The 27,932-nt window shown below is 35.5% G+C and overlaps 1 protein-coding gene across 5 annotated transcripts in view; it reads right to left on the minus strand.

Moving 5' to 3' along the window:
* Window positions 1-26,715, minus strand: part of FAM169A (family with sequence similarity 169 member A) — a 53,520-nt gene extending 26,805 nt beyond the window's left edge. Inside the window, exons 1-5 of one of the 5 annotated variants that reach the window (XM_039857478.1) lie at window positions 26,578-26,715; window positions 11,271-11,405; window positions 10,121-10,220; window positions 9,685-9,770; window positions 7,438-7,609 (exon numbers count right to left, since the gene is read on the minus strand). In XM_039857478.1, coding sequence (XP_039713412.1) covers window positions 7,438-7,609; window positions 9,685-9,770; window positions 10,121-10,220; window positions 11,271-11,405; window positions 26,578-26,652 — 568 coding nt within the window. In that variant the 5' untranslated portion in view covers window positions 26,653-26,715. The other 4 variants (XM_039857480.1, XM_039857477.1, XM_039857479.1 and 1 more) reach the window with 4 other exon arrangements.
* Window positions 26,716-27,932: the final 1,217 nt, after the last annotated feature.

Here is a 27,932-nt window from a genome sequence, read left to right on the forward strand (position 1 = left end):
CAAGAGATGCAGAAAAAGTCTTCAACAAGATACAGCATCTATTTATGATCAAAACACTTAACAAAATCGGTATAGTAGGAAAGTAACTTAACATAATAAAAGCCATATACAACAAACCCTCAGCCAACATTATACTGAATGGTGAAAAACTAAAAATCTTTCCTCTAAGATCAGGAACAAGACAAGGCTGTCCATTATCTCCACTGTTATTTAATATAACATTGGAGGTCCTAGCGAGTGCAAACAGGCAAGAGAAATATATAAAAGGCATCTAAACAGGAAATTAAGTCAAACTGTCGCTATTTGCGGATGACATGATTCTCTATATAGAAAACTCTAAGGACTCCATAAGAACACTGCTAGAAACAATAAGCAAATACAGTAAAGTTTCTGGATACAAAAATCAATGTTCAAAAATCCATAGCATTCCTATACTCTAATAATGAAGTGTCAGAAAAGAAGTGGAAAAAATCATTCCTTTTGCAATTGCAACAAAAATAAAATACCTAGGAATAAATTTAACAAAACATGTGAAGGACCTATATGATGAAAACTATAAGACCCTATTAAAAGAAATCAAAGAAGATACAAAGAAATGGAAAGATTCCGTGTTCTTGGATTGGAAGAATCAACATAGTTAAAATGAACTTATTATCTAAAGCATTATACAGATTTAATGCAATCCCCATCAAAATCCCACCAGCATTTTTTAAATAAATAGAACGAAAAATCATCAGATTTGTATGGAAGCACACAAGACCTCAAATTGCCAAAACCATTCTGAGAAAAATGAACAAGGCTGGAGGCATCACTCTACCCAACTTCAAATTATACTACAAAGCAGCTATAATCAAAACGGCATGGTATTGGCAGAAAAATATTACTTCCTTAATGCCATCTTCCTCCAGGTAAAATTAACTGCTCCGCTCTTCAATGACTACTACTGTTGATCTCAAATACAGTGTTTATCAAACTGAATTACAATTAGTTGTTGACTGACTACAGTTTTCTGTCTCATCTACTAGATTTTTGGTGCTTTGAGGCCTGAACCAATGACTAGCCATCTTTGTGTCTCCACTAAATAGGGAGTCAGCCCTAGCTCCCCAATAAACAGAACTCTTATCAGAAAGTGTGTTTTTTAGATGGCTAGAACTTCACCTGAAAACAAAGTAGCCATTTCATTTCCCAAGGACACATTTCAGGTAGCCACATTGTGGGACACTCCCATGCCTTTGCTCATTTCCTTAAAAGAAAGGATTATACCTAGACAGATTCAAGGCCCAAATAACCTCGATCCTTCTCCAACACAAACTTCTATGTTGTAACTTTAGCTACACTAGCCATTCTTATCATTTTATATCACAGTTTTGTTATTCCTTAAAATCATCTTAGGGCCAGAAATCTGAATTTTAGTGAACAGGAAGTGAGTGATCTGTCCAAAAAAGGAGCGAAAATCACAGATATAGCGCTCAGTAAAAGTCTGAAAGTCACAAGAAAAGCTGACTAGCAAATGAAAAGACGGGGAAAAATGCTTCCATGATAAATTATTTTAAATGGAGATTACAAAAACCAAAAATATGTCCCCTAGTACTGATCATAAATCCCTTCAAATAATGAAGCAACAAACTGACTTACTGTAGTTGTTGATTAGATTGTGCTCCCTCCATATGGTTCTGATTATGTATTCTCAAAATATAGGTCTTCAAACTGGATCATGGTGGTTCACAGTTGAAGCCAAATAATAATGGGCATTTCCATCGTAGCAGCTAATAATAGTGTTATCAATTTTGTCTTTTTCTCTCAGCTTGTTTACACTAAAATATGATATCTGATTTATATAAATTTACATCTTTTATATTTCTTAACATAGGGAAAAACATTTATACAACCTCCACTAAATTAACAAGTGGGTTTCTTGTTTCATTTTGTTTTTCATAACCGTATGACTTTTTATTAGTAATTTTCTAGTTAGAGTAGCCCATTTAAGAGGTGGATCTGATCATTATAGATGTGAGGATTTATAAAGTTCAGTTAGTTTTGTGGTAGATATTAAGACGACTCTGGAAATAGTTCCATTTTTTTAAATGTTCAGTTTTTGTTTTTAATCAGTTATACATGTACATTGTTTATAGTACAACAACTCTGTAGGACTTGTTGGGAAAAAGCAGTTGTGTGACTGCCTCCCTGATCCACACACACACACACACACACACTTTCCATTCCCCAGAAACCAGTGCTTTGAAATTGTTTAACTGATATTTTCAGTAATTATTTCCACATCTCTAAATAACTTATTACTTCTTGATTTTTCCATTTTAGGCATAATCAACTGACTTTCCAGTATGGAAAATGACAATTTAGCTCTTACTACATTCACATACTCCAATACCAACTCTATCATAAACACATGCCCCACCTAATTAACCCAAAATAGTAATTTGTAATTTTGGTCAGATCAATTTTCATTATTTACATTATGAGTGTAAATATATTCTTTCGACAACTGAGCCATGTAGTATGATTGTTTTTCTTTTCCTGCACTGCTTTTTGATTGCCTTATTAATGGTTTATTACTAATTATTTATTATTAAATTCTAACTTATCCCTCAAAGTCTCCCATAACTGTGTAAACCTCATTTTGGTTTAAACACATTAGGTATTCCATATTCTTGAATCAATGTCCCAGAGCTTTCTGACTTGCCACAATCTAGTGGCTACCAATCTGGACAGAGCTGCTCCAGAACTATTATATAGCTATGATTTTGAGAACTACTTTCTCTCCTTAGTTTCCTAATCAGATACCTTTCTTTCCTGATTTACATCCTTATTTTAGTAGAGCATAAAGTCCACTAGCTTCCTAAAAAAGGATGCATGGGAAGTAAACTTTTTTTAATTAACCATATAAAATTTTCCTCATACTTCATTGATAATTTGGGCATAGAATTATACAGGAAATCATTTTCCTTCATTATCTAAAAGGCACTGTTCCACTTCTAGTATTCTGATCAGTGCTGCTGTTGAGAAATCTAATCATTCAAGATTCTTGATCCTTCGTATAAATTCTCACTTGATGGAGGCTTCCAAAGTTTATCCCACATGTTCTGAAACTTCACAATAATCTATCTCAGTGTGGGTCTACTTAAATTCATTGTGATGGATGTTTAATGGGCCCTTTTAAACTAGAAATGCACATTCTATAGTTCCGAGGAATTTTCTTGACATAGGGAAAAACATTTTTTTATTGGTGATTTCTCCCCCTCCAGTTTTTGTTCTCTCCTTCTGAAATATCTATTACTCGGATTGCTCCTCTAATTTTATCTTTTCTTTCCTATTTTCCATCATTTAAGGTTTTTTGTTGTTGTTGTTCTCCTTTCCGATCAATTTCCTCAACTTTATTTTCCTTACATTAAATTTTTAATTTCCAAGAATACTATGGACATTCTTTTAATACATCTTGTTGTCATTTCATGAATGTAATGACTACTCTTACCTCCAAAAATATTGAGTTGTGCTTTATTTTGGTTTTGTATTGTCTGTCTCTTCTAAAAAATATTTTTATTCTTTTTTGTTTTGATCTCCATCTTTCATATCAGTGGCTTTCCCTAACTGTTTACAGTTAGGAATGAGACACTGAAAAGCCGATTAGAAGCTCTATGTGCACGGTGCTGATTGCTAACAATGAGCTTCACAGCAGGATGATCTAGCTGAAATTTTTCCCAGGGGAAACATTTATATTTTTAGAATTTTCTTTTCTTGGCCAAGTCAAATACCTCAAAGGAAACTCATGTAACCATTAAAAATTTTTGAAATATCATGGATTCACACATCTTTGGTAACATCTAAAATTTGCATCTTAGGTTTCAGTAATTACAAAGGATATAATTTCTAGCATCTTATCAATATTAACTTTTAAAAAACTGTTTATTTAAAAAATAATTTGAGATGCACAAAAAAGTTGTAAAAATATACAGAGTCCTCATATACCTTTCACCAATATTCTCCTAATGTTAACATCTTACAAAGCCCAAGTACTATTATCAAATCCAGGAAATCAACACTGATAAAATACTATTAACTAAACTACAGACCTTATTCAAACTTGGCAGTTTTTCCACTAATGTCCTTTTTCTGTTTCAGAATCCAATCTAGGATTTCATAGTGCACTTGGTTTATGTCTCCTTAAACTCTGGTCTTTGATAATTCCTCCATCTTTCTTTGTCATTCATGATCTTGACACTCGTGGAGATTACTGATCAGTTATATTGTAAAATAACCTTCAATTTGGCTTTGTTCAATGTTTTCTCATGATAAAACTGAGATTATGCATTTTGGGCAAAAGTATCACAGATATGATGTTATGCCCTTCTCAGCAGATCACAGATCAGGTGTCCATGATGCTGATATGTCTTACTCCTGGTGATGTTAACCATGATTTATTAGTTAACATGTCTACCAGGATTTTTATATAAATTAGCTATTTTTCCCTTTGCAGTTAATGAACAATTCTGACTTAAAGAAAAAAACTATTACATCTCTCTTTTAAATGTAACAAATAGGCACTAAAAACTATTATCAATTTGATAACTGCCATCATCCACTGAACAAACTTTCCTTTACTATTAAACTAACCATACTTTAACATCTCTAAAATACATTGTTCTATTTTCTCCTTGAACTTCTATTTCTATTATATTTATTCTACAGAATATTATCCTATGTAATATATCTCTTTACTTGGATATTTACTGATTATACAATCATTAATCTCTATAAAAACATATCCACATATAAATATAAAATTTTTAAATTTCTTGTGACCATAAAGTTCTAAATATCAATCCAAAAGTTTTAAATTACCATTGTTATTAATATTAATACATGATGAATCAAAGTATATTATACATTTGGAAAATTATTAAGCAAAAAATAAAATTTTACTGAAAATGTATCTCTTAATGAAATATATGAAGCTTACCTTTTGTTTACTGGTTTATGAATCCATGAATGACTATTACTACCAGAATGAGACAGGGTTCAGCATTAATCCTATTTGTTTTTTTATTTTTATAGATATAAGTGCTCAATAACTATAGACGGGACCAGGAAATCTTTTGTTATAGTGATGTGACTCAGTCTGTGACCTCCCTTAGAGTTATATGCCATATATCACATAATAATGTATTATAAAAAAACTGTTTTTAATAATCTGACATCTATCCCCCCTCAAAAAAAAACAGTAAGTCCCTCACAGTGATCTCTTACTTCAGGCAATAAAGAATTTGCACAGTTTCTTGAATTTGATTATACAGTAATAGGATTTAACCTCATAAACAACACCTCCTGTTCTACATCAAGGCTATTTTTATATCCCAACTATTATCCCTACATGCTGATTCGCTATTTAATTTAAATATCATAAATAATAAGTAATTGCATAAGGCTTTCATTCAACTAGAAATATGTTTAATAAAGAGATTTTTATCTCTTTGCTGGTACTTTTTTTCCCCCCTGATATGTATATTTCCTGATATGTATATATTATATCACAAGTGTTTTAGTATTTTTTTGGACAATACTAAAAATGGCTGGGTATTTCCTTTACAGAAAAAAATACTTTCAGACTAAATTAAATGGTTACTGATTCAAAGGCTAGTATAAGCACACCTAATTCCACTATCATTGGTAGATGACAGCCAGAGCTTAAAGCAGGAACTCAATAGTAAAGATATAAGGCAATTAGCAGACAAATATCAAAGGTGCTAAAAGTGGCAGAAAAGCAACACTTGGAAGCATGAGAATATAAAATTGAGTTAACCACCAGAACAAGCAAAAAGAGAGGCCAGGACTCAGAGGAGAGGGGGAGCCCCCAAAGCATATAAAACTAAAAAGAACACACTCCTGGAATCAAATACTGATTACAAATACTAAAAGGAAAATGCTTTACCCTTTCGCTGTGTGTCTTTCATCTAAAAAAAGCTCTAAATAAAAAAGTATAAACTACTATGTGCTCCAAATGTCCATGAGCTAGTTTCAGATAGGAAACTCCCCTGGAGCCAGTGTGAGAAGCAAAAAGCCTCCAATTCTCATAGGAATTAGCTTGTAAATAATTAAGCATCAAGTAATTAAATCATATCCCAATTTCAAACTTACTAAAACTTTAAAATCACAAAATGATATCCTTCTGGAGTTACATAAATTACAGATTCTATTTCAAATTTATACAAGAATAAAATAGCATATGAAAGAACCAAAGTATTTACTAAACAGCAAAACCATTTTAAACTATAGATCAGTTTTTTATTCCTAAGATGACCTCCCTTTTATTGACTATTTACTATATGCACAATTCTCATCATAAATGTATACCGATTACTTAAAATAGCAGTTCCAACTGTTCTTCAAAATAGCAGTGAATCTAGTATGCTCTTTAGACTGGATCTGACAATAAGAACTAAGTTTGAAAGATGTAAAATGTGAAAAAGACAGAAAAATCATGTGTTCTCTGTGAAAGGTCTTTTGGCCAAGGTACAGAACAAGGCCAAATTGGTTATTTGATTATTTACATATATGGAGTAAGCAGGTTTAGAGTTTTCTGGCTCTAACAGCTCTAGAGAGCAAATGAATAGAAAAAGAGGTAAAGCAAGATGAAACTGCACTTGTCTTTCAGTAAGGTACAGCTGGATCTCAGGATCATAAATCTAAACTTTAGACAGCGGTCCCCAACCTTTTTGGCACCAGGGACTGGTACTCCTATGAGAGCTTAATGCCTAATGATCTGCAGTGGAGCTGAGGCGGTGATGCTAGCGCTGAGGAGTGGCTACAAACATAAATGAAGTTTTGTTCTCTTGCCCGTTGCTCACCTCCTGCTGTGGGGTCCGGTTCCTAATAGGCCACAGACCAACACAGGTCCGCAGCCCAGGGGTTGGGGACTCCTGCTATAGAAGATTCATAATTTCGAAGCTGTTTGGATTCTCAAAGTATTTTGGTTTTCATGGTAATTAACAAAGCTGGCTTTAATATGTCAGGCTAAATCAGCTGCAATAAGCAGAAAAGGGTTACGCATTTGGTCCACAGGTAGACAAGAGTTTTAAAAGGAGCCCGTGATAGTGACAGCAGCAGAATCAAAGTAAATAACAACTTTTAATAAAGGGAAGGATGTGGGAGGGGAACAAAAGGAGTAAATCTGAGGCTCTCTCCCCATATATGTGGAGAAATCTTCCTCTCTGTTAAATATTTATTTTTATTTTGTTTTTTTTCAAAAGACTTTACTAATAATCCTCACTTTTATTGAATGATGGGATCACAGTACTCCCAAAAAATATTAAGTAAAATCATCTCAATTTGTACTCTAGAGAGTCATTTAAAAGGGATATTGATATAGTTGGGGTCTAAAAAGGTTTCCATAATACAAAGTTTGAATAACTTTTAAAGACTCACCTGTAGGCTTAACTGAATAAAACCCAATGGCCTCTCCTTTCTTCCACAGAATCTTAGCATAATCAGTACTGCTATGACACAGGAATGGGATCTCATTTCTCTCCATTTCCTGTTTTCTATAAATAATTCGATTCAGAACATACAGAACCACTCTCTCCCCAAGAGTTCTCACCTACAAAGAGAGTCAAACACCAGGCACAATAGTTATAATATACATCAATTCAGAGATGCTATTTACCTTGCTCCTTGCTTCATACCTCACACAGGCATTCAAAGCACTATGAATACATTCAAGATGATTCATAAAACATTTTATTATCACAGTGATAAAGCTAATCATTCATGCCAATAACAATCCATTTCTATAGACACGTATTATGCATGAAATGTTTCTCAGCAAAATTCTAAAACAAGCAAAATAGATTTCCAGTGCACTAATCCCCAGCATCTCTTTAGCACTCAGTTGTTTTCTTTCTGCTCCCAGCTGCCCATATCAAGGGTCTCACCCACTCTAATCGCTGCCCCCATCACCTCTAGTGCTTCAACACTTTCCCACCCTTTTCAGCCTCCATATTGAAAAAAGGAAAAAGCGGGGAAAGCTTCATGTTATCCTTTGAAGACTTTGAGAACAATTGCCCCATTTGATGAGCAAAGCCAATTATGCTCCTGGGAAAGAAATCTGTCTTTCCAGGTAAAATATTCATTTACCTTTTCCAGGTAAAATATTCATTTAACAGTTATGTTTTTGTAGTCTAACTATAAGAAATATCTACCTTCCTAAACCTCTCTCACACACACACATCCTTCTCCTAGACCAGATGAGTATTGATAGTGGCACCAGGGAGGTCTACTGAAAACATACTTAGGACAATCACGAGATGGAGCCTCACTTCTTACATGCAGGGCTACATGGTCACGGGGACCCCCTTACCAACCCTCTGACATTAAACAATGAGGATTTTCCTATAGACATCCTTCACTGCTAAAAAACGAGAGTTCTATCCATAGTCTATTTTCTGCCAAGTCTCCTTAATTAGGTGAGTGGAGAGAAAAAGCATTAACCATACAAACACTACACCCCAAAACATCTCTAGTATGAAACAACATGTGAGATGACAAAGCTTGCTAGTTTACAAGGCAACTCATTCCTCCCTTGAACATTTCTGACCAGAATAAAATTGTTCCTCATACTGAGCTAAAATCTATTTTCCTAAAGACTATACTTTGATCTTCTGGAGTCATACAGCCTACAAATATTTGAAGACAGCTATGCTATTCCCCTAAATTTCATACCAATGCTAAACATGGGGAAAAACTGAGGGAAAAGACTAATTTAATGTAATTTGGGGTACTCTTGCCATTCCAGTACTTTCCATTGAAATACTCCAGATCCCGATTGTCTGTCTTCACATGGGCATGCAGATATTGCAGATGTAAACACTGAAGATATTACTAAGATAATGGGGATTTCCTGCATAAACTTAATGTTTTTTATTGGCTTTTTTGCTTACCTTGATTTGCTTCTAATTAACTAAGGTCTTTTCCATACATACTACTGTTTCAGTCTGGTCTTCATGGTATAAATGCTGCAGTTAATTTTTTGAATTTTTTGGGTTCTACTTTATGTTTATCTCTATTTATTTTCATTGTGTTAGATCCTTCCTTTTTGCTTAATTCTGCCTTTCACCGACTGGTTCTCCCATTCACCACTGTGGCATGCACTGATAAGCCATTTATGTCTTCCTCTAAGTAACTGATTAAACAGTTACCAGAACAGAAAAAAAAGACAGAAGTTTTGCAGTATGCTATTTAGGACTTCCCTTTGACTCCACTATTTAGAACACCAAATAGACCACTCAAAATGGCCCTATGGTAGGCAAGTTTCCTGGTAAGTCTCTCCCAGAGACAGAGAACCTAAGAAACAACACATAGAGAAAACTAGCTTTTCCTCTACCCAATAAGAAAATCAGAAAAGCTGAAGTTGATATGGGTAATTACAGCTCAACTAACTAACCCACTGGCATTCATTCTTCCTCACTCAATTCTCACGTACTTTTAGAGCCAAAAAAAAAAAACTGAGAAAGGCCAATCTGAATGTCAGTTTCATCATAACAACGAAACTCTAGGGTTTAATATAATCTGGTTATACAAAAATGGAGACGAGCTCAATAACTGTCACTGTTTATGGGAAACATATTGTGAAATGGCCTCATAGGAAGGACTTTTAAAATTACAGGATTTCATTACCTGCTTAAGCCCCTCTCTAGAAGGGACAGATGTTTTCACAATATCATCAATAGCCCACCATTGATCAGCAAGGTAAAGTGCCACAGCTAAAATAGAATAAATGATTATTAATGTTTGTCTTAAAGAATGCAATATTACTATTTGATAACATTTATTAATGTTTAAGTCTTAAAGTATATAATATTACTACTTGGTAACTTTTATACAGATATCTTTAAATATACCCATACTTTATAATACAACGTGGCCCCATTCGTACCTGTTTTTATTTTGTTCATTAAACATTTAATTATAAGCAACTGAGAATTACATTTTCCTAAATTTACAGTTCCAAACAAATTTTTCTTTAAATTTCTTCATGTAGCTACCTTTTAATATATTTCTAATTATTTGGAGAAAATGTCCTCAATTTATAAAGATTAAGCAAAAAGGAAACCTGTGAGTGAGTCCTCAGGTGCAAAAAGAGCAAGAATTTTCTGGGTCTGATCTCCACCATAAAGAGGAACAAAGCCTACATTTGACAGGCTGATAGGAATCTGAAATGAGAATTGATTAAAGATTAGTGAAGGGTTTGTTAAGAAAACATAAGACAAAAACACTAATCTTCTACCAAAATATTAACTTTTCCTACATTAATACTAATTACATAACTTCATTTCATAGAAGATATTTCTAGTCTCAAAAAATATATATAAATCAGAATTCCCTTTTGTGGGAATCTTTTATTGGGGGGGAGAATAAGTTTATTTCAATAAATATTACTGTGCTCTAACCACAGTCTTAATAAAAACAAAAGTATGATATGGTCTATAAAGTAATTAAAAAACAACTATACTTTATCATCTGTTATTCAGACTATTTGAGGTGGGGGGAATTCCATTTTCTAGTAAGACGCCAGCTAGGTAAATTTATTTTTCCTACTTTTTCGAGATGCATACGATTTAAAATTTTTCTGCCTTCATTAATCCAACACTAATTCCCCATTTACAGATTGTATTACAGTTCAGAGCATTATAAAATATTGGTACTAGAGGAGACTTAAAAGAATCCTTTAAATCAACATAATTTTCCAGAAAAAAAATCTGAGGTCTACAAAGGTTAGAGAATTCGCCTACCATCAAGTTCACTTTGGAATTCTAATGATTCCAGGTCTAATGATCTACCACAATACATCACAGCTTACTAATCAGAAATTCCGATTTCAATATTTTAGAAGAGGGAAGATTTGTGACACAAAAATGTGTTATTCGGTGTGTTGCTAAATTTTAATAATTTCTAAAATCACAAATTCCAAATCTAAAGAAAATTTAATTGAGTTAGCTCAAATATGGTAACCAGTCTTAGCAAAACCGGAAAACTTACATATAATTTTAAAGGTACAACATAAATATTAAGCAATAACCTGTAGTTTCTTTTTAAAACTGCATCATGCTACCGTACTAACCGATATTTATCCATTTTAGTCTTCTGATAAAAATCTCAAAAATGATTAGTTAACACTTTTAAATGATAAAAAAGAAAAGATATTGATTTCATGTATAAACTCAACTGAAAAGAGTGATAAAAATTACTGCAGAACAGCTTACCGTAACATTGAGAAGAGACAAATACTCAGGATTTTCAGGGTCCCCGCACCTTAGATCTGACATATAATCTTCAGCAGAATTTTCCAACTCCTCGTGACTGCAATTATCCAACATATCCACAGGGAATGCCATCCTCTAACAAACAACATGGGACAAAATGTTTCAGAAAATTAAATACTATCTTCCTTTACTCACAGAAAAAACTTTTTACTGTAATATGGCAGTATTTTATTGTAAGGAGACTTATTTTTCACTATGCCAAGGCAGACTACAACTTGAGCCTGCCAATTTGACAATATACGTCAAAAAGAAAACTTTTAAAGATTATTACTTGAATTAAAAACAAGAATAATATTAGAATGAATGGTAATCCCTTAAATGATATAAATATACAAGTATAGGATATACAGACCTGCACGTAAACACACATAAATATATCCTCATATATCTGTCAACATAAAAGTCACTGTAAAAGGACAGAAGAGAAGTTTTTGGAATGACAGAAATGTTCTACAACTGAATTGTGATGATTACTCCACCCTGTAAATTAACTAAGAAAGAAAGATCTTTGAATTGTACAGTTTTGCAATGGGTAAATTCCATAGTTTGTAAATTAGATCTCTCATAAATAAGGCTGTTAAAAAAATGCCAGCATCTTAATAGGGAAACACTAAAGACTTTCTCACTAATGTCAGGAAAAATAAGGACTCCACTCTTGTATAATATTATGTAGGTACTTGCCAATGCGATTAGACTAGAGAAAGCAATTAGAGGCGTAACAATTGGGGATGGGTGTGGGTATTGCAAATAATATATTTAATTGAAAAACTCAAAAGAATCACTGTAAAAACTATTCCAAACAATAAAAAAAAAAAAATGTAGTGAAATAGCAGGATATACAATTACATGCAGAAATCAAGACCTCAGATATACAATAACCAGTAAGAAATCTGAATGGAAATGAATGGAAAAAATGAAGTAAAAATAGAAAGACTCCATTTATAACAGCAAAAATTAAAACAGGCTTAAATTTAACAACAATAAACACAAAAACCTATATAAATACTAGAAACATTCCTGAAAGAAGCAAAGTGAACGGAAAAGACAAACCATGTTCTTGGAAAAGATTTGACATCATAAAGGTAGCAGTACTTCCTAAAATAATTTATCGATTTAATGTAATCCTAATGAAAATAACTTCAGCATTTTATTTCCTGAAGAAAGACAAAGTTATATAGTTAAGTTGAAAGAATAAATAAGCAAGAATAGCTAGAAAAATCCTGAAAAGGCAGAGCAATGATTGGAGAAAGGTATAGCCCTGTCAGATGTTAAAACATGTTACAAAACTTCTATTATTAAAACAATGTAATATAGGCATATGAATAAACAGACCAATGGAACAAGATATAGAAATATACTGTAATGCTTATGGAAACTGAAACATGTAAGGAGCTACCTCAATCAGTGAGCAAAAGGAAAACTTTTTAATAGGTAGTATTGTTTCACTGGTATTACAATATCTTTAAAGGAGACATTAATTTTGCCCATTTTTGAACTTCTTATATCTGACATCATACAGTATGCACTCTATTGTGTCAACTCTTCAGCCAACATTATTTTTGTGAGAAACGTGTTGTTGCATCTATCAGTAATTTGTTCCTTTTTACTGCTATATGGTATTCTATCATATACAAATACAGTTTATTTACCCATTCCATTATTAATGGACATTTGGGCTACTAGTAGCATTCCTGCACGAGTATTTTGATGGATATATACACTCATTTGTGTTAGGTCTATATACCCACACTAATTAACTTTACTAAAAGTAAGTAAAGCAGACATTATATGCATCTTGATGTGATGCAACAAGAAAATCGGATCAAAACCTAACCAAGCCATTTGATAAGTATGTGAAATGATGCCTTAAGTTTGTGGCCAGTACTTAAAATAACTCAGTACCTTCAATAGATATACAGTATGGAGTTTAAAGAAGAGTGGGAACTAATGTAAATTAAAAGAAACTTGAGACATCAATCAGATGCATTATGAAGAGAATCCTGATTTGTGTACTATTGAAAATTTCCATAATAAAATGTTTAATAAAAAATAAACTTATAATCTATAAACTGAGCTACTAGCTCTTAGAGAAGGTATAAATAAAGCTAGTGTAGATTATCTTGTTGTAAAAGTTCCCAATTTTATATTTACCTAAAATAAAAACTGTAGAGCCCAATTGCTACATTTGTCAATGATCTCTTCAATTTTTTATTTTTTAAAAATTTATAAAGGGCAAAGGTGGAAGGAAAACAACTGAGAAAATAAGTAAGTTTTCTCTGAAGTGCCCTTCAAATCCATTTTATCATAACAAAAGTATTAGTAGGCAAAAACCTGAAAATCTAATAGAAATATGAGACAAAAGAACATATATAGTAATAGTTATATATAGTTAAATATGTTTTTTTCTATTTTGAAGATATGATGATGAGAGAAACTTTTTACCATAATCTAAAATTTTGGTTCTAAGGACTTTAAAACTTGGTTTTTATGACTGGAGACCTAATTTTATTCAAACATGCATATATATTTTTTAATCAAATTTTTTTTAATTTTTAAAATCAAAACCTAGAAATAGAATACACAAATTCTGCCCATCTGTTAGTAAATGTTAATGTCTAAATAAAAGGAGAAAGAAAAGGATTTCCAGCCAACTTATAAAAAAGGAGGGGAAAAATACTGAATTTCAAGAGAGATCAACCAGGAGCTTACATAAATGAGATGTTATAGTTAGAAAAGGATCATAATGTAAAACTGTAGCTCTATTGTGATGCTTACCACAATAAGATGCTTATTTCTTAGTTTGGGCAAATGTTTATAATCTACCAAACTATCAAAGTTAATATGCAAAAAGCAAACTAAAAAAACAGGACATTATATTATATAATCAGATCTAACAATTCTAACAAAGATTAAATTTTAAATGAAACTAAAAACACAAAACAGTCAATAGCAGATGAAAGAAGCATAATTAGGACACTAGTTAAGAGAATATGTTAACTGTTTTCCTCTTAGACAAGAGTAAAATATTAAGTCATTTAATACACTACATAAATTTAGTTTTTTACCACCGACTAGATGAAGCTCAAGAAAGATTAATATCATAGTCTTCCCTTTAAACCAACTCAAAAGACTCTCATGAACATTAGCTACCAAAGTATTCATGAAACACATTGAAAATTTTCATATGCTAAGAGTAATTATGACCTAAAGGATGAAAGGTAAATTAATATATGAACACTGCTGTCAAAAACTTGGTCTACAAAAGTATAATTGATTAATCACATAAAAATCATACGGCATTCTAGACAAAGAATACAAAATGGACATATAAGGAAAAAGAGCCTAACAGAACAGCAAGTTGATGGGTGATTTTCTTTTTTCATCGAATGTTACTATAACATGGTTCTTAAAAGATTTTAAATGTCATGTTTAAATAGCATTTTGTTTGTTTGTTTGTTTTATTATTGCAAAGAAGTAAATTCTATTAAATAGGTAAACTAGGTCATATTGAATAAAGAACCCAATGGCACAGCCCGGAAAAGAGAATTTTCGGGTAGTAAATAGTCTTAGAGATCTTGGGTGTTTTTCTAACGTGCTTTTAGAGTCACATGTAGGCCCACCCGGCTAGTTTATGACAGGGTGAGACTGGAACACAGGCCAGGTCTCCCTAAGCCATTGACCTTTCCTCTACCCTAGTGTTGCCTGAACTTCAATAATTTGCATACCACCATCAACATATTTTCCAGTGTATCAAGTGCCTATATCACTGGTATTTTTCTCAATTCACTTTTTAATAAACACACATACACCTCTCATCCCATTTCCTCCTCTCCCCTTTTTTAATTTGGTAAAATACACATATAAAATTTACCATTTTAACCATTTCTAAGTTTACAATTCAGTGGCAGAAAGTACATTCACACTGTCGTACAACCATCATCACTCTCCATTTCCAGAACTTTTTCATCATCCCAAAATAGAAACTACGTACCCATTAAACAATAATTCCCCATTCTTCTCTCCCCCCCGCCTCTCCAGACCCTGGTAACCACCATTCTACTTTGTCTATTCTAGGAACCTCAAAAGTGAAATCATATAATTGTCTTTCTGTGTCTGGCTTATTTCACTTAACATAATGGTTTCAAGATTTATCCCGGGGTGGCTCCATAGTGCACTGGTTAGCACATCTGCTTTACACGCATAAGGTCCTGGGTTCGCATCCCAGGTGGAGCCACGTTCCAGGCCCCGGGTGCACCTGGTGAGCATGTGAGAGGAGACACCCCGCCTTCAGAGACCCAGCTCTTAAGAGGAAATGGCAACATCCATAGGTCAGGGGTGGAAGTGGGGCGGGGGAGAGGGAGAAATTAAAGAGGGGGGAAAAAAAGATTCATCTGTGTTCTAGCCCGTGTCAGAATCTCAACTCACTTTTTTAGAAACATTTCATTCACCTTAAAGTATAAAACCTATGAAATCATCAATTTGATATATTAATTATATACTTTCCTAATCACTATTAACATTTCTAAGTACCAGAATTTAAACGTTCACTTGAATAACAATTAAAAACCTCTCCTAAACCACCAGGAAGCACACCTTAGAAAACATTGCTTACCATAATACAGGACTCTACTACAGATCAAAAAAGGCAAGTAGAACATGACTAATTAAAGTATAAAAACAGAAATTCATTAAAGCCATCATTCTTAAACCTTTTTCAATTGAGGTTTTTAAATAGAAAAATCATCACTCTGGGCTTATTATTATTAAAGATTATTCATATATACACACATACATATACACACAAAATGAAACAAAATTCTGTTTTCCTAAAGTCCCACAACTTAAATATTCTAAAATTTGCATTAAAAGCATTACTGGAGTAAAACCTTCACTTAGAAGTTGTGATTTTTGAATACAGTTTAAAGACTACTATAGCTTCATAGTTTTTAACATGAAATTTGAAAATATTTCTCTAATTTTAAAAGCCCAGACACACACATACCCCTTCTAAAATATTATTGTTTACAAATCTGTCCTTAAATCCATTACTTTTATTACTAGTCACTCTCAGTGCTCTATTTTATTGGCTGAATAATAAGCTATTAGTATCTAAAGAAGGTGAAAGAACTAGAAATTATAATAAATCAGTAACAGCAGCAGGTAATATTTACCTGCTGAGAGGTAACCATATACCCAACTTTTAAGAGATTGTTACATATAACATAATGAATAACTGCTACCAGTTGCATTCCATAGATGAAGAAGCAGAGCTTTAGAGATGAAAAGACTTGACCAAAATCATCATACTAGTGGGGCTAGAAGAATAGAAATCCAATCAAATATACTCTCCAATATAATTATTTTACTCAATATGAAAAATCAAATACTATTGTATTTATCGTGGTTATATGAAATTTCCTTTTGTTAAATATTATAATAATTACTTTGTTAATAAGTATTCTCTTCAAATACTACACCAAAAAGAGCACTGGAATTGGAATTCTATGACCTTGGTTCCTAGGTCGGCGCTGCCACTAAGAAGCTCTGTGACCCTAAGCAAGTTACTTATCCTTTTTAGGCTTCTCTATTCTCACTGGTAATGTGATGCAGCTGGACAGGATAATCCTAAGGACATTTTTACCTCTAAATATTTATAATTGTTCATTTTAAAAATATTGGATAACTTAAGAGTACATAAATTACTATCCTAAGGGTGGTTCCGCTGCCGTTTAGAGAGGCCAGAGAAGGGTGGTAAGGTTCTGGAGAAAAATATAGGTTGCTATAATAACTCACTCTCCCTCTTTTTGTTGTTTTTAAGCTTCTGTTCATGTTACATAACTGTAAAGCTGTCAGATCAAATTCTGTCAAATACTTTGTGCTCTGCCCATGAGATAAACCCAAAGGCCTAACTAGATTCTACATGAATGAGAAAGTATAATGTCGCCTTAGGCGAACCAACTCATCAAAAAATTTATGCAGAATGGACAATGAAGTGTAAAAAGTGTCCAAATTAATTTACAAATTAAGCAAAGGATACACTCATTAATCCTGGCTAACTTGTATAAAAACATACTACTCAGACTCTTATATATGAGCTCTAAGATGCTAATCAGCTATTTTACACTCATTTTAAAAATAATTTCACACTTTTCCTGAAAACTTGTATATAACTATTTGAAAGAATTAATATTCTTAACAAGAAAACAAAATATAGAATTAGAAAAAAAATTCCTATTATTGTGATTTATTCCCTATTTAATGTTAATTATTAGCTGTCTACTCTTAAAGAGAGGGAACATATTTTACAAGTTCATTTCCTAAATTATTTCAAGATTCTTATAAGTTATTGCTATTATTTAAGGGCTTTAGGGGAAGATAAAAAAGATTAAAAAAATACAAAAATTTTAGAGCTGAAGAAAGTTCTTAGAGAAAAAATAATTATCTCAACCAATCCAAGTCATGATCCTACCTCTCCTGATTTTTTTCCCAACACTGAAAATAGGGTAGGTATCCAGGCAACATAATCGTCAATGCTCTCAACCTTGTACACACAAAAAAGCCTGATTCTGAACCTTATTATGATTCTTCTCTTGATTCTCCTCTTTTCTCCCTAACTAATTTAGCCCCTGTACTACATCAGGTGAACTGATCTCTGTATCTTACCTTTTTATTCTTCTATCCCTCTTGCTCTACATAAGGCCATAAGTCCTAGATTAATCCTTCTCCATACTTAAAGCTGAGTTTTTGAGTACAACATAAATAGGACCACTGAACAGACTGCTGTAACTATCAAATCTCAGGTGGGCTCACACTGCTCATAAATGCTTTTCCATCCTCCGGGAAATGAAAACTTTTTACACATGGGTGAGGGCTACTTATATTTGAGTAATGGAGCACGAAGTTAAATGGGGTTCATACCTGCTGCCTCTCTATATTTCAAGTAGAAGGCAAAATCGTCTTTTAAAGTAATAATCACTGAGCCAACAGTGGACTATGTACTTCATGACCCAGATAACTGACACTGGTTATAATCTCACAGATGCAGTTTACAAAACTCAGGAAAGCCAAACTAGGAACTATTTAAATGAATATACCATAAAATTTTGTCCTTCATTTCAATGTTAGACAATCTAAAATTATTTATTTTTTTACTATCTAATAAATCTGATTTTACAGTATTTTATTAAAGTTAGCATGGTTTTGGTATGGTAAACCTCAAGGATACAGGCAATTTTTTTAAATAGGAGTCTAAACAACATGCACATCATTACAGATATCTTTATAACATAAAATATCCGAGGTTTGTCTCAGTTAGAACCATGAAGAACTGATGTTTTCGTTTTAAAGGATATATATCTAGTTCAAAGCAAAAGCAACGAAACAAAACTTGGTGCTTAATTTTGGCGTATGGTTATGAAGTACTCTTTTTGATTAAGAAAAGACTAACTGAAGTACATTTCAAGAGAGAAACGGGCTACACCAGAGGGCTGTATGAAATATTCTGCTGAGTCACAATTACTATCAATATCACCATCGCCATCACTCCCTTCCCATTTCCTAATATTTTTACGACACAACTAAGAAATATAACCAAAGGTTGCCAATATCTGCCAGTATCATACCAACTTGGAAAAACCGGCAGCCTCTAAACCTCAGGCTAGTCATTTCTCTTTCCCTTCAGGGCCTCTCGAATTCTGAACTTTCAGCCATGCCGCCATATACTTGGTACTTAAAAAAATCCTCTTGCAAACTCAGGTGAGTTTGCTTACCCAGATTAAGTGAAATTCTTTTATTACCTTTCACTGGCAGCAGGCCCAAAAGAAGAAAAGATAAAGAGATAGTAGTAGCTTTCCTATCTGACTTCGATACATATTTACTAAACAAATGAATAAATGAATAACTAAGCAAAAGTTTGTATAAACAAACCACAAGCTGGTGCTAGGAGGAAGAGCTGCCACAGAAGACATGTAAAGTTCTGCTGCTAGACAAAAAGCAATAGATGGTCTTTCAACAGAGATAGAGGGGAAACCCCTCTCAAACGAAAGAATATGCCAAACAAAGCCAGAAAACATGCTAAGAATGGCAAATACTTGGATTTACCAAGAGAATTAAGAGAAGTATATAAAGAGAAGTATTAGAAGGAATGCCAGGAAAATAGAGGACAGAATATAAAAGGCCAAGAATACAGACTAAAGAATTCAGACTTTATTTGGTACAGAGGTAGGAGGCAATTTAAGGATCTTGAGCAGGAAAGAGACATTCAAGAAGGCTATGCTTTAAGACAATTCACCCAGCAACAGTGTGTAAGATGGATTAATAGGAAGAACTGAAAGGAGGCAGGTTGAAAACTCTCATAAGTACCTTGTGCATACTTCTTTCAACATACTTATCATATGACAACATGATTTTTTTTTCTTCATCATTCTATCCAACCTGGCTCAGAACTCTAGGAAAGCATAAGCCATTTTTTCCAAATATATGGGAATGGGTCAAATGAGCTCTAATCTATGTCCCTCCTAATAATCTATGTGTCTACACTAGATCACTCGAGAAGATAGGGAAAAAGGTCTTAATTTACAAAGGGGTGGTATCATCAAAAATTCATTTATAACCGTTTTTTAAAACTCAATGTGTTTCCTGATGATGACAACAGAACTACCACTTACTGTTGGCTTAACTTGCACGTGGCATTATGCTCAACACTCTACAGTATTATCTCATCCATTCTTCAAAATAACCATATGAGGCAGGTACTCTTACGTTCTCTGAATGAGGAGCCTCAGGCATGGAGAGGTTAAGTAAGTCACCTAAGTTCACTCAGCTAGTAAGAGGCAGAGTCACACTCTAAACCTGAGCAATCCGTCTTCAGAGAGATTTAACCTCGTGGTCAGGTTCCCAAGTCAAGACAAAGGCCAGTATAATCCATGACGTATCTAATTATACAATTATCATAGAATATATCAACCGTATTGCTCAGTTACTCCTTAGGAGTTAGATTTTTTAAATCTTGCAATATCTTCTCTTCGAACTTTAGATGCCTGTTCTAATCACTATGATCTATCTTCTTCAGAATTGTTAAAAGTTACCACAAATAAATACAAAGGCAATTATATCGAAGTTAAAAAATAAATAAAAGGGAAACAAAACTTACAAAGTAAAATGCCTACCAAATATTTATTGGACAAGTTACTACATAATAGAGCTAAGGAAAAAAATGAAATTCACTAAGTTGCATTATAGTTTTTTAATGACCCACTGCTGAAGGACAAAGACAAAGAAAATCTTGAGATTTAGATATGAACCATGAGCAAATTTTTTTTAGTTAACACAAAATAATCCCCAAACAGGTCTTCATTATTAGGGTTATGACTGTCCAGACCTAGAAATGGAATAGTATCCCTTCACTGTCCATGGGTCAGACAGCATCTGCAGTTTTTTATTCCTTTCAGATATTTGCCATTTTAAGAAAAAATCACACTGAAAAACTGGAATGCCTCCAATGGAGAACTGGGATGGCAAAAAAATCTGGAAACCAAGGTACAGTAGATGAAGAACAGGAACTGGGAGAAATTAGTGAGGGGAAGTCTTGTTGAAAATGGGAGGTAAGAAAGTTACCCTTCAAAAATCCAGAGAGTCAATATGCAGATAAAAACAGATTTATTCTGCCTATCTCTAAAGAGTAAAAGAAACTGGCCTTTTCAACAATAAATTCTACCCATAAATGCATTACACACCACATGAAAACACAGACCAACCAACTAGCTGGTCAAAGATTACTGTCAGTTATAGCTGGTACATCTCAACTCGGGACAGGAGAAACCGCTCTGCCCTACTGCCAGTATAGACACGAAAAATACCCTTGTCCCCATGCAAGCCAAAATCAGAGTTCTGGAAGGGAGGGCCAACAGTCCAGACATCAGTTGAGCAGTCATTTGTATATGAAATTGTAAATCCATATGAATAATTTTATAAAACTACACACTTTTGGGGGAGCCATTCTGAGAAGCTACTCAGATACAAAAAGTTAGTATTCTCCAAACAAAATTTACTCAGAACCACTTCAACCATTTCAATTTCTCTTTTAATGGTTTAAAAAATATTATCAATAAATCTCCTCAGCCTTAAAATTAATCTCAAGGACTTTTAGATAGGTCTTATATTCCAAAACCACATATCAAGACTTCTAACATGTGGTTGCTTTTTGCTAAATTTAGCTATATTTTCCACTCATGAACATAAATAATAGAAAATAAGACCAGACTTAAAATTAAAAGACAGGTTCTTATAGTTAGAGATCCACAAAAGCTATAAAGGGGCAACTTGAATCATTTTCAATTTTTCAAAAAACATACATTTCCCCTACATCAATAAACTCACAAAAACTGAAGATTTTCTTAATTTTTAACTAGAATTTTACCAACTGAACTCATTGTGTTTATACTTTATTCCATGCAGAGCAAAAGCTCTGATCGACAAGTGGTAGGTAAATCACAGTTCATTTTAAAATGAAAAGTAAATCACTGCTTTGAAATGTACCTGAACAAAATGTTGTATATGGGATAGGTATGAGAAGATAGTAACATGAAGAAAAAGATGAGAAACACTGAACTAAACACTAAAAATTATCCTAATTTCACCGGTGATAACATTAGCTCACCTTTAGATACATTATCACACTTAATTCTGCCAACGATATTTTGAGATAACCTCTGTTATAACTCTACTTGACCCTTAAACACAGGGTGGAATTAAGAGGGTCCACTTATACACAGAATTTTTCAATAAATACCTCTACTATTTTTGATCCATGGTTAAGAGTCAAGGATGTGGAGGGCCGACTGTGCACACTGTTGTACACCATTTTATATAGGGGACTTGAGCGTCCGCAGATTTTGGTATCCTTGGGGGTCCTGCAACCAATCCCCCAGAGATACCGAGGGACAATGAAGTTTGGGGGGAGTCGAAAGTTATACTCAGATTTTCGACTGCACAGGGATTGGTGCCCCTAACCCTTGCATTGTTCAAGGGTTAACTATACTCTTTTACAGATGAGAAAAGTGAGGCTCAAAGCGAGTAAGAATCTTGAAAGTCAGGTAGCTACAAACAGCAAAGCCAGGGTTCAAACCTATGTTATGTCTACTTGGCTTAAATTGTGGAACTATACTGCCTCTGAATAATAATTACTGCTAACTAAAACATCAGAATAAGTTCATCAGGTATATCAGGGGCCAATCTAAACTTGAAAGTACTGGTATATACGTATAAAAGATTTTACTCTATAAAATTTCTTATTAGTCCCATTTTCTACTTTATCAATCATTGTATAACAAAAAGCCAAATTTATTGACTTTTTCTCTGCTTCTATTCACTCCTAAATGAGATTCTTCCCTTATCACTCTGTTATTACTTCTTTTCAGGCCCCAAATTCAATGGATTATTTTCATTCTCACCTTTCTTGACCTTATGATGGACCAGACTCTCCTGACCACTTTCTGCTGCTTAAAAGTTCCTCTCCTTCCTCGGACAACACTCTCCTCCAATATTACTTCTTAGTTTCTTTCCCTCCTCGGTCTCTTTCAGCAAATGAACCCTCTCCTCTGTACAACCCATAAATGTAGGAGTCCCACCCCCGCATGCAATCTGGCACTTCTTAAAAAAATGCAATTTACTAAATTGAACTGTTCTCAATTCATGTCTGCAAAAATTTGTGTGCATTTATATTTTAGAGACTCCTTAACATTTTAATCCACAATACTTCACTAAACTATAAACTCCATGAAGATGGGCTATACTTGGGTTTTTCTGACCTGTAACACACAATAGACAGTGTTTGTGGAATAAATGAAAGCTATCTTTGGTGTAGCCTAAAACTAACATCTCCTTGGAGCAGCTAGTAACTAAAATGATATTCTTTTTTCAAAATCAAAGTATGTGCGAAGTCACAAACTTTCTGGCCCAAAGAATAGGTTGGGCTACATGAATGAATCCCTCCTACAGAGCAGATAAACCTGATATAAGGTCTCATATACCAGCTCTGTAGTTATTTTTAAATCATCGCACCTTTTCCTTAATAAATTCAACCTTAATTTTATAGTTGTTGTTGGAAACAATTGTGAAATACTCCTGCTACCAATGAAGCATACCAAATTTAGAACATTAATTTCAGGGTTAAATATAAAGAATCAGAAGCTTAATGGTGTGTGAAGAGAAAAATCACCTTAGACACAATAATCATGCAATTCCTTTTTTCAACTTAGAAAAATAAAATCTTAGAAATGAGAAGAAACACGGTTTTGTTTAACTTCTTACCCAACCAAGAGTCCTTTCTACAGAATCCTTGATAAATATTTTTCAAACCTCTGCCCAAATACTAAATCTTTTTATATCCTCGTTACCTTTAAAAAGTAAATCTTTTTTCCATTTTTAGGCAGATGACTGAACATAAGACACATAAGGCTTTAAAAGAGAGCTAATGGAGAAAACTATTAGTGACTTTTTCTTTTCAATTTCTCAACCATTGGTAAAATAATGCTCACAATCTCAACCTACGCTAAAGAAAAAGCACACCAAAAACATTTCCAAACACTTAAATTCAATGGTGAACCTCTATGACATATGTATTTACACAATCAACGTAAAAATGTTGTTATTGTGGTTGGGCACTGAACTTGTTGGAAACAATCTCATTTCCCATGGACCCAGAATGGGTCCAATCAGGACACCTGTGATCCCTAGCAAGCAATCTTTGCTTATTTAAATTCCCTAAAACAAGATATCTCTCAATGTCCAAGTTCCCTTTCACTTCCATTATTCTCCCCACAGAACATGTCAATAATGAGACGCACACTTTTTCTGCTGGGGATGGTACATAATATGGAATCACTTGTTTGTAGAGAAAATTAGTGGAAGAGTCTTCCATTAATCAGAAAAAAGTTTAGAATAACTTAATAAGGAGGGTGACACTGAAATTTTACTCTCAAAAGTATCTAATTATAAAATATTTTGTTTTCCCCAAATCAGCTAAGCCCTTTGATGTATACTGTACCTTTATTAGAGAAATGATACAATTTGTAATGATTAAATATTGTTTCAAAAGTCAGACTAATTCCGAACGTTTTAGAACCTAAAATCCACAGATAAAGAAGCTTCGGTTATCACTCATGCAGCAGGATCATGTTGCTACTCATTTAAGATATTTCTAAGTTCCTTAACCTCATCATGAATTCAAAGAGACGACTCCACTATGACAGCTACAAGCTTTCCATGAAAGGCCGTGATATTTTGTCTTTGTTTGTACTGGAAGTCTTATCACAAATAAGACTTTTCCCAGATTCCTCTCACCATTTCATTCTCTGTCCTCTCCATTCCCAACCAAAGGTGGGGGGTGGGGGGGTGCGGAAGACCCAAAATTAGTCTTGTCCTTATTAGTCAATAAAAATTTTTCCTCTTGGAGGAGAAAAACAAAATATAGCTTGCAAAGATAACCTGTACATCTTATGTGCAATAAACAAATAAATGCAAGCAGCTGATCCACATCAAACCCAGATCCATTTTGGTGAATTCTCTCCCAAGCCCAAACGTGTGTATTATGCAACAGCCATCATTCCAGATTTTAATCCCTGTCTGTGATGCAGTAATAAAACACAAATGGCATGAGTATAATCCACTACGTACTTAAGTACATTTGCGAGGGAGAAAACAAGAATTACCAAATTCTCAGGACCCTTTAAAATGACAAATTGTGTAACAGTTCTGAATCACAATTACAACTTTTCCTTTTGGTAGTCTTTTGGTAACCTGTCTCTACCGCTCCAACCCCCTCAAAAATCCTTACACGTGAGCATTTCAAGTTGAGGTTCTGAAAGGGTCTCCCAAAGGGGTAAGAGAGCCAGCATCAGGTGGTTATCCTAGAACCTACTCCTAATAAAGATACCCATACAAATCTTCAAAAGCTGAAAAGCGAGCAAGATGCTTCATCATTTCTCCCAAAAGACAATAATGAGAGTAAATGTAGGCCAGTTCTCTGAGCCACAAACAATCCAATGCTTCACCCATCGATCTCCAGGGGCAAAGGCCTCAAAAAATTGCATAATGAGCAGCTAAGATTTAGAACAGAACTACAATCACCTGCATTTTGGAGTAGAATCTATACGATATCTATTCCAAAAGTAGTTAAAGACCCGAGAGGTGGTCAGAGCATCTCTGGAGGCCACCTACGCGGGCGAATCCGAGCCTAAACGCTTCGGTTCTACACCTGACCAGGTCCGCTTCTCACCAAGCCAAGGATCAACGCGAGCTTCGGAAAGGCTCCCGGCGGGGAAGCAGTGGAGGGGAAGGGGCTCAGCCAGCGCAGCCGGGGAACGAGGCGCGATCCGAGGCGAGCGAGGCGAGGAGAAAGAGGCATTCCCTCACACAAAATGGAGGCGCCGACGCGGGGCCGGCGCACCTGGGGGCGCGCCACCCGCCCCTCGGAGACGCGGGCTCCGGGCCCGGGCGGGCGGGCGGCTCGGGCCTGCGCCGAGGCCGAGCACGCCCGGCGGCCGCAGCCGGGCGCGGGCGGCACACTCACCTCGGACGCGCTCCCGGAGCCGGGGAAGGAGGCGGAGCCGCGGAATGAATGGAGCGGCGGCTGCTCGCCCGCGGCTGGCAGCGCGGTGCGGCCGCCTGCCCTTGGCCCTGGCCCGGGCGCCGGCTGCTCGTGGGCGCTCGGCCGCAGCCCCCCGCGCCCTCCGCGGCGTGACGCACTCGCGCCGCAGCGCCTGGAGCCTTTGCAGCGCGCCGCGCCCACCGCGAATCCCCCCGCCCGCGCCCCGCGGCCCCTCCTCGGCGCCGGGACGCCGCCCTGCCTCCCTCCGGGCCTGGCGGCGGGGCAGGTGCGGGCTCGGCCAGCCGGGGGGCGCCGGGCGGCCCCCGCCTCGCCACCCGCGCCCCTCTCTCCGCCCCGTCCGCCGTCACCAAGCGGAGCGCGACGCCCCGGCTCAGGGCAGTGGTTCGGTATTAAAGAGTGACCTTGGCTTAGATACAAAAATAGGTGCGGGTAAGCTGCGGGGACTACGACGCTGAATTTGCGTCTTCCTTTAATGTCGACATTCGCAGAATCCCGTTTGCACACCCAGGCCGGCGCGGGCCCTCTGGGAATTTACCCAGGGTGGGCGAGACCATCCCGGCCTTGGGACAGGGATGCGGAGGGCTCGGGCGAGGACCAAGGGCCTCCGCCTTGCCACCTCCTTCCTAAACCCACGGCCACCTGGGAAGATGCGAGGGAAGGGAAGTCAAGCGCTCCGTTCGCAGTCTGCACAAGCCCGAGAGCCTGGACTTCCATCTTGGGATAACAAGGAACAACCAAATTCCTGCGTTCACCTTTTCCAGATTCTAGTACCCGCGAACTAACCCTGACCTAGAAAGACGGCGGCTCCACCCTCCTTTCCGCCCCTTTTCCTCCCAACTCTCTTCATCCGCCTTATTACCCAGGGCTCTCTTGCTTACACTCCCACGGACAAAAGATAAGCTCTCCAGTATTTAAAACATGGTAGATTTCTTTAAAGCAATGCGTGCCGTAGTTTAAATATATGTATCGAGGAAGAGTATTTAAGTCATTTTAAGACTTTCTTTTATAGTACGTAAACTCTGGAAAATAAACTTATCCAAGAGCCATTACATTGTTTTTAGCTCACGCAGTAAATTGAAATTGTTTCATTCATTCTTAGCAATCACAATACCAGCCTTTCACAAAAATACTAATGATCAACAAGATCAATAAATACTTCAAAGAATACTTGTTTATAGAGATTTATTTGACTCATATTTTTAAAAATCAAATAGGCTTTTCTGCCTCTAGTTGCTCGAGTCAACTTTACATCCGTTAGGTTTAATTTGTAATATTTAATTAGCAGAATCCTTAAATGTTATATATTAAACATTTACCATTTTTAGTAGATCCTAACAATGAACTAGGATTTAACTGAGCAGAAATTTTGAATATAGCTGGATTTTATCCACAGCAAAACTGGAAGGAAGAAAGGGAGGTAGGGAGGGAGGAAGGAAGATATATAACTTTTGAATTTATATTTCTAAAACTATATGTAAGTAGGAGTCCCCAGGGTAAGCCTCCAAAATTGCCACTTTGGGAAGATGGGTTTTTTTTTAGCTATCAGACGCTACAGGTGGTAAAACCTTAGGCCTTAGTGCAAAGCTAGCTATGCAACTTGATAATGTTTGAAATGCGTGAGTGCGATTGGCTCTTAGCTATTATTTTAGTCCTTGGGAACTTCTGCCCGGGAGGCCTGTGTCTCAAATGTCTGGCCACTCTGGTAGAAATCAGAACTATACATACCCACACAGCCCTATAAAAGAGAGGGTCCAGTGGCCCGCATCCAGACAGCTAAACCCAGCTCTCTTCCTGCGGCAGGGATCCTACCTGCTAAAACCTACTGAAGACGTGCTGTCTCCTATCTGTGTGAGGAGTGCCCCATGAAGACACTCTAGCTTCACTTCTCTACTTGCCACATGATTCCGATTTGGCTTTTTAAGGGGAAAAAAAAAAATTACCATTTACTTCCGTCTTTGGCTGAGAAACATTAGATCTTGCTTGTATGTTTATTC

This window comes from Pteropus medius, unplaced genomic scaffold (assembly GCF_902729225.1).
Source record: "Pteropus medius unplaced genomic scaffold, Ma_sr-lr_union100, whole genome shotgun sequence".
NCBI classification, from domain to species: domain Eukaryota; kingdom Metazoa; phylum Chordata; class Mammalia; order Chiroptera; family Pteropodidae; genus Pteropus; species Pteropus medius.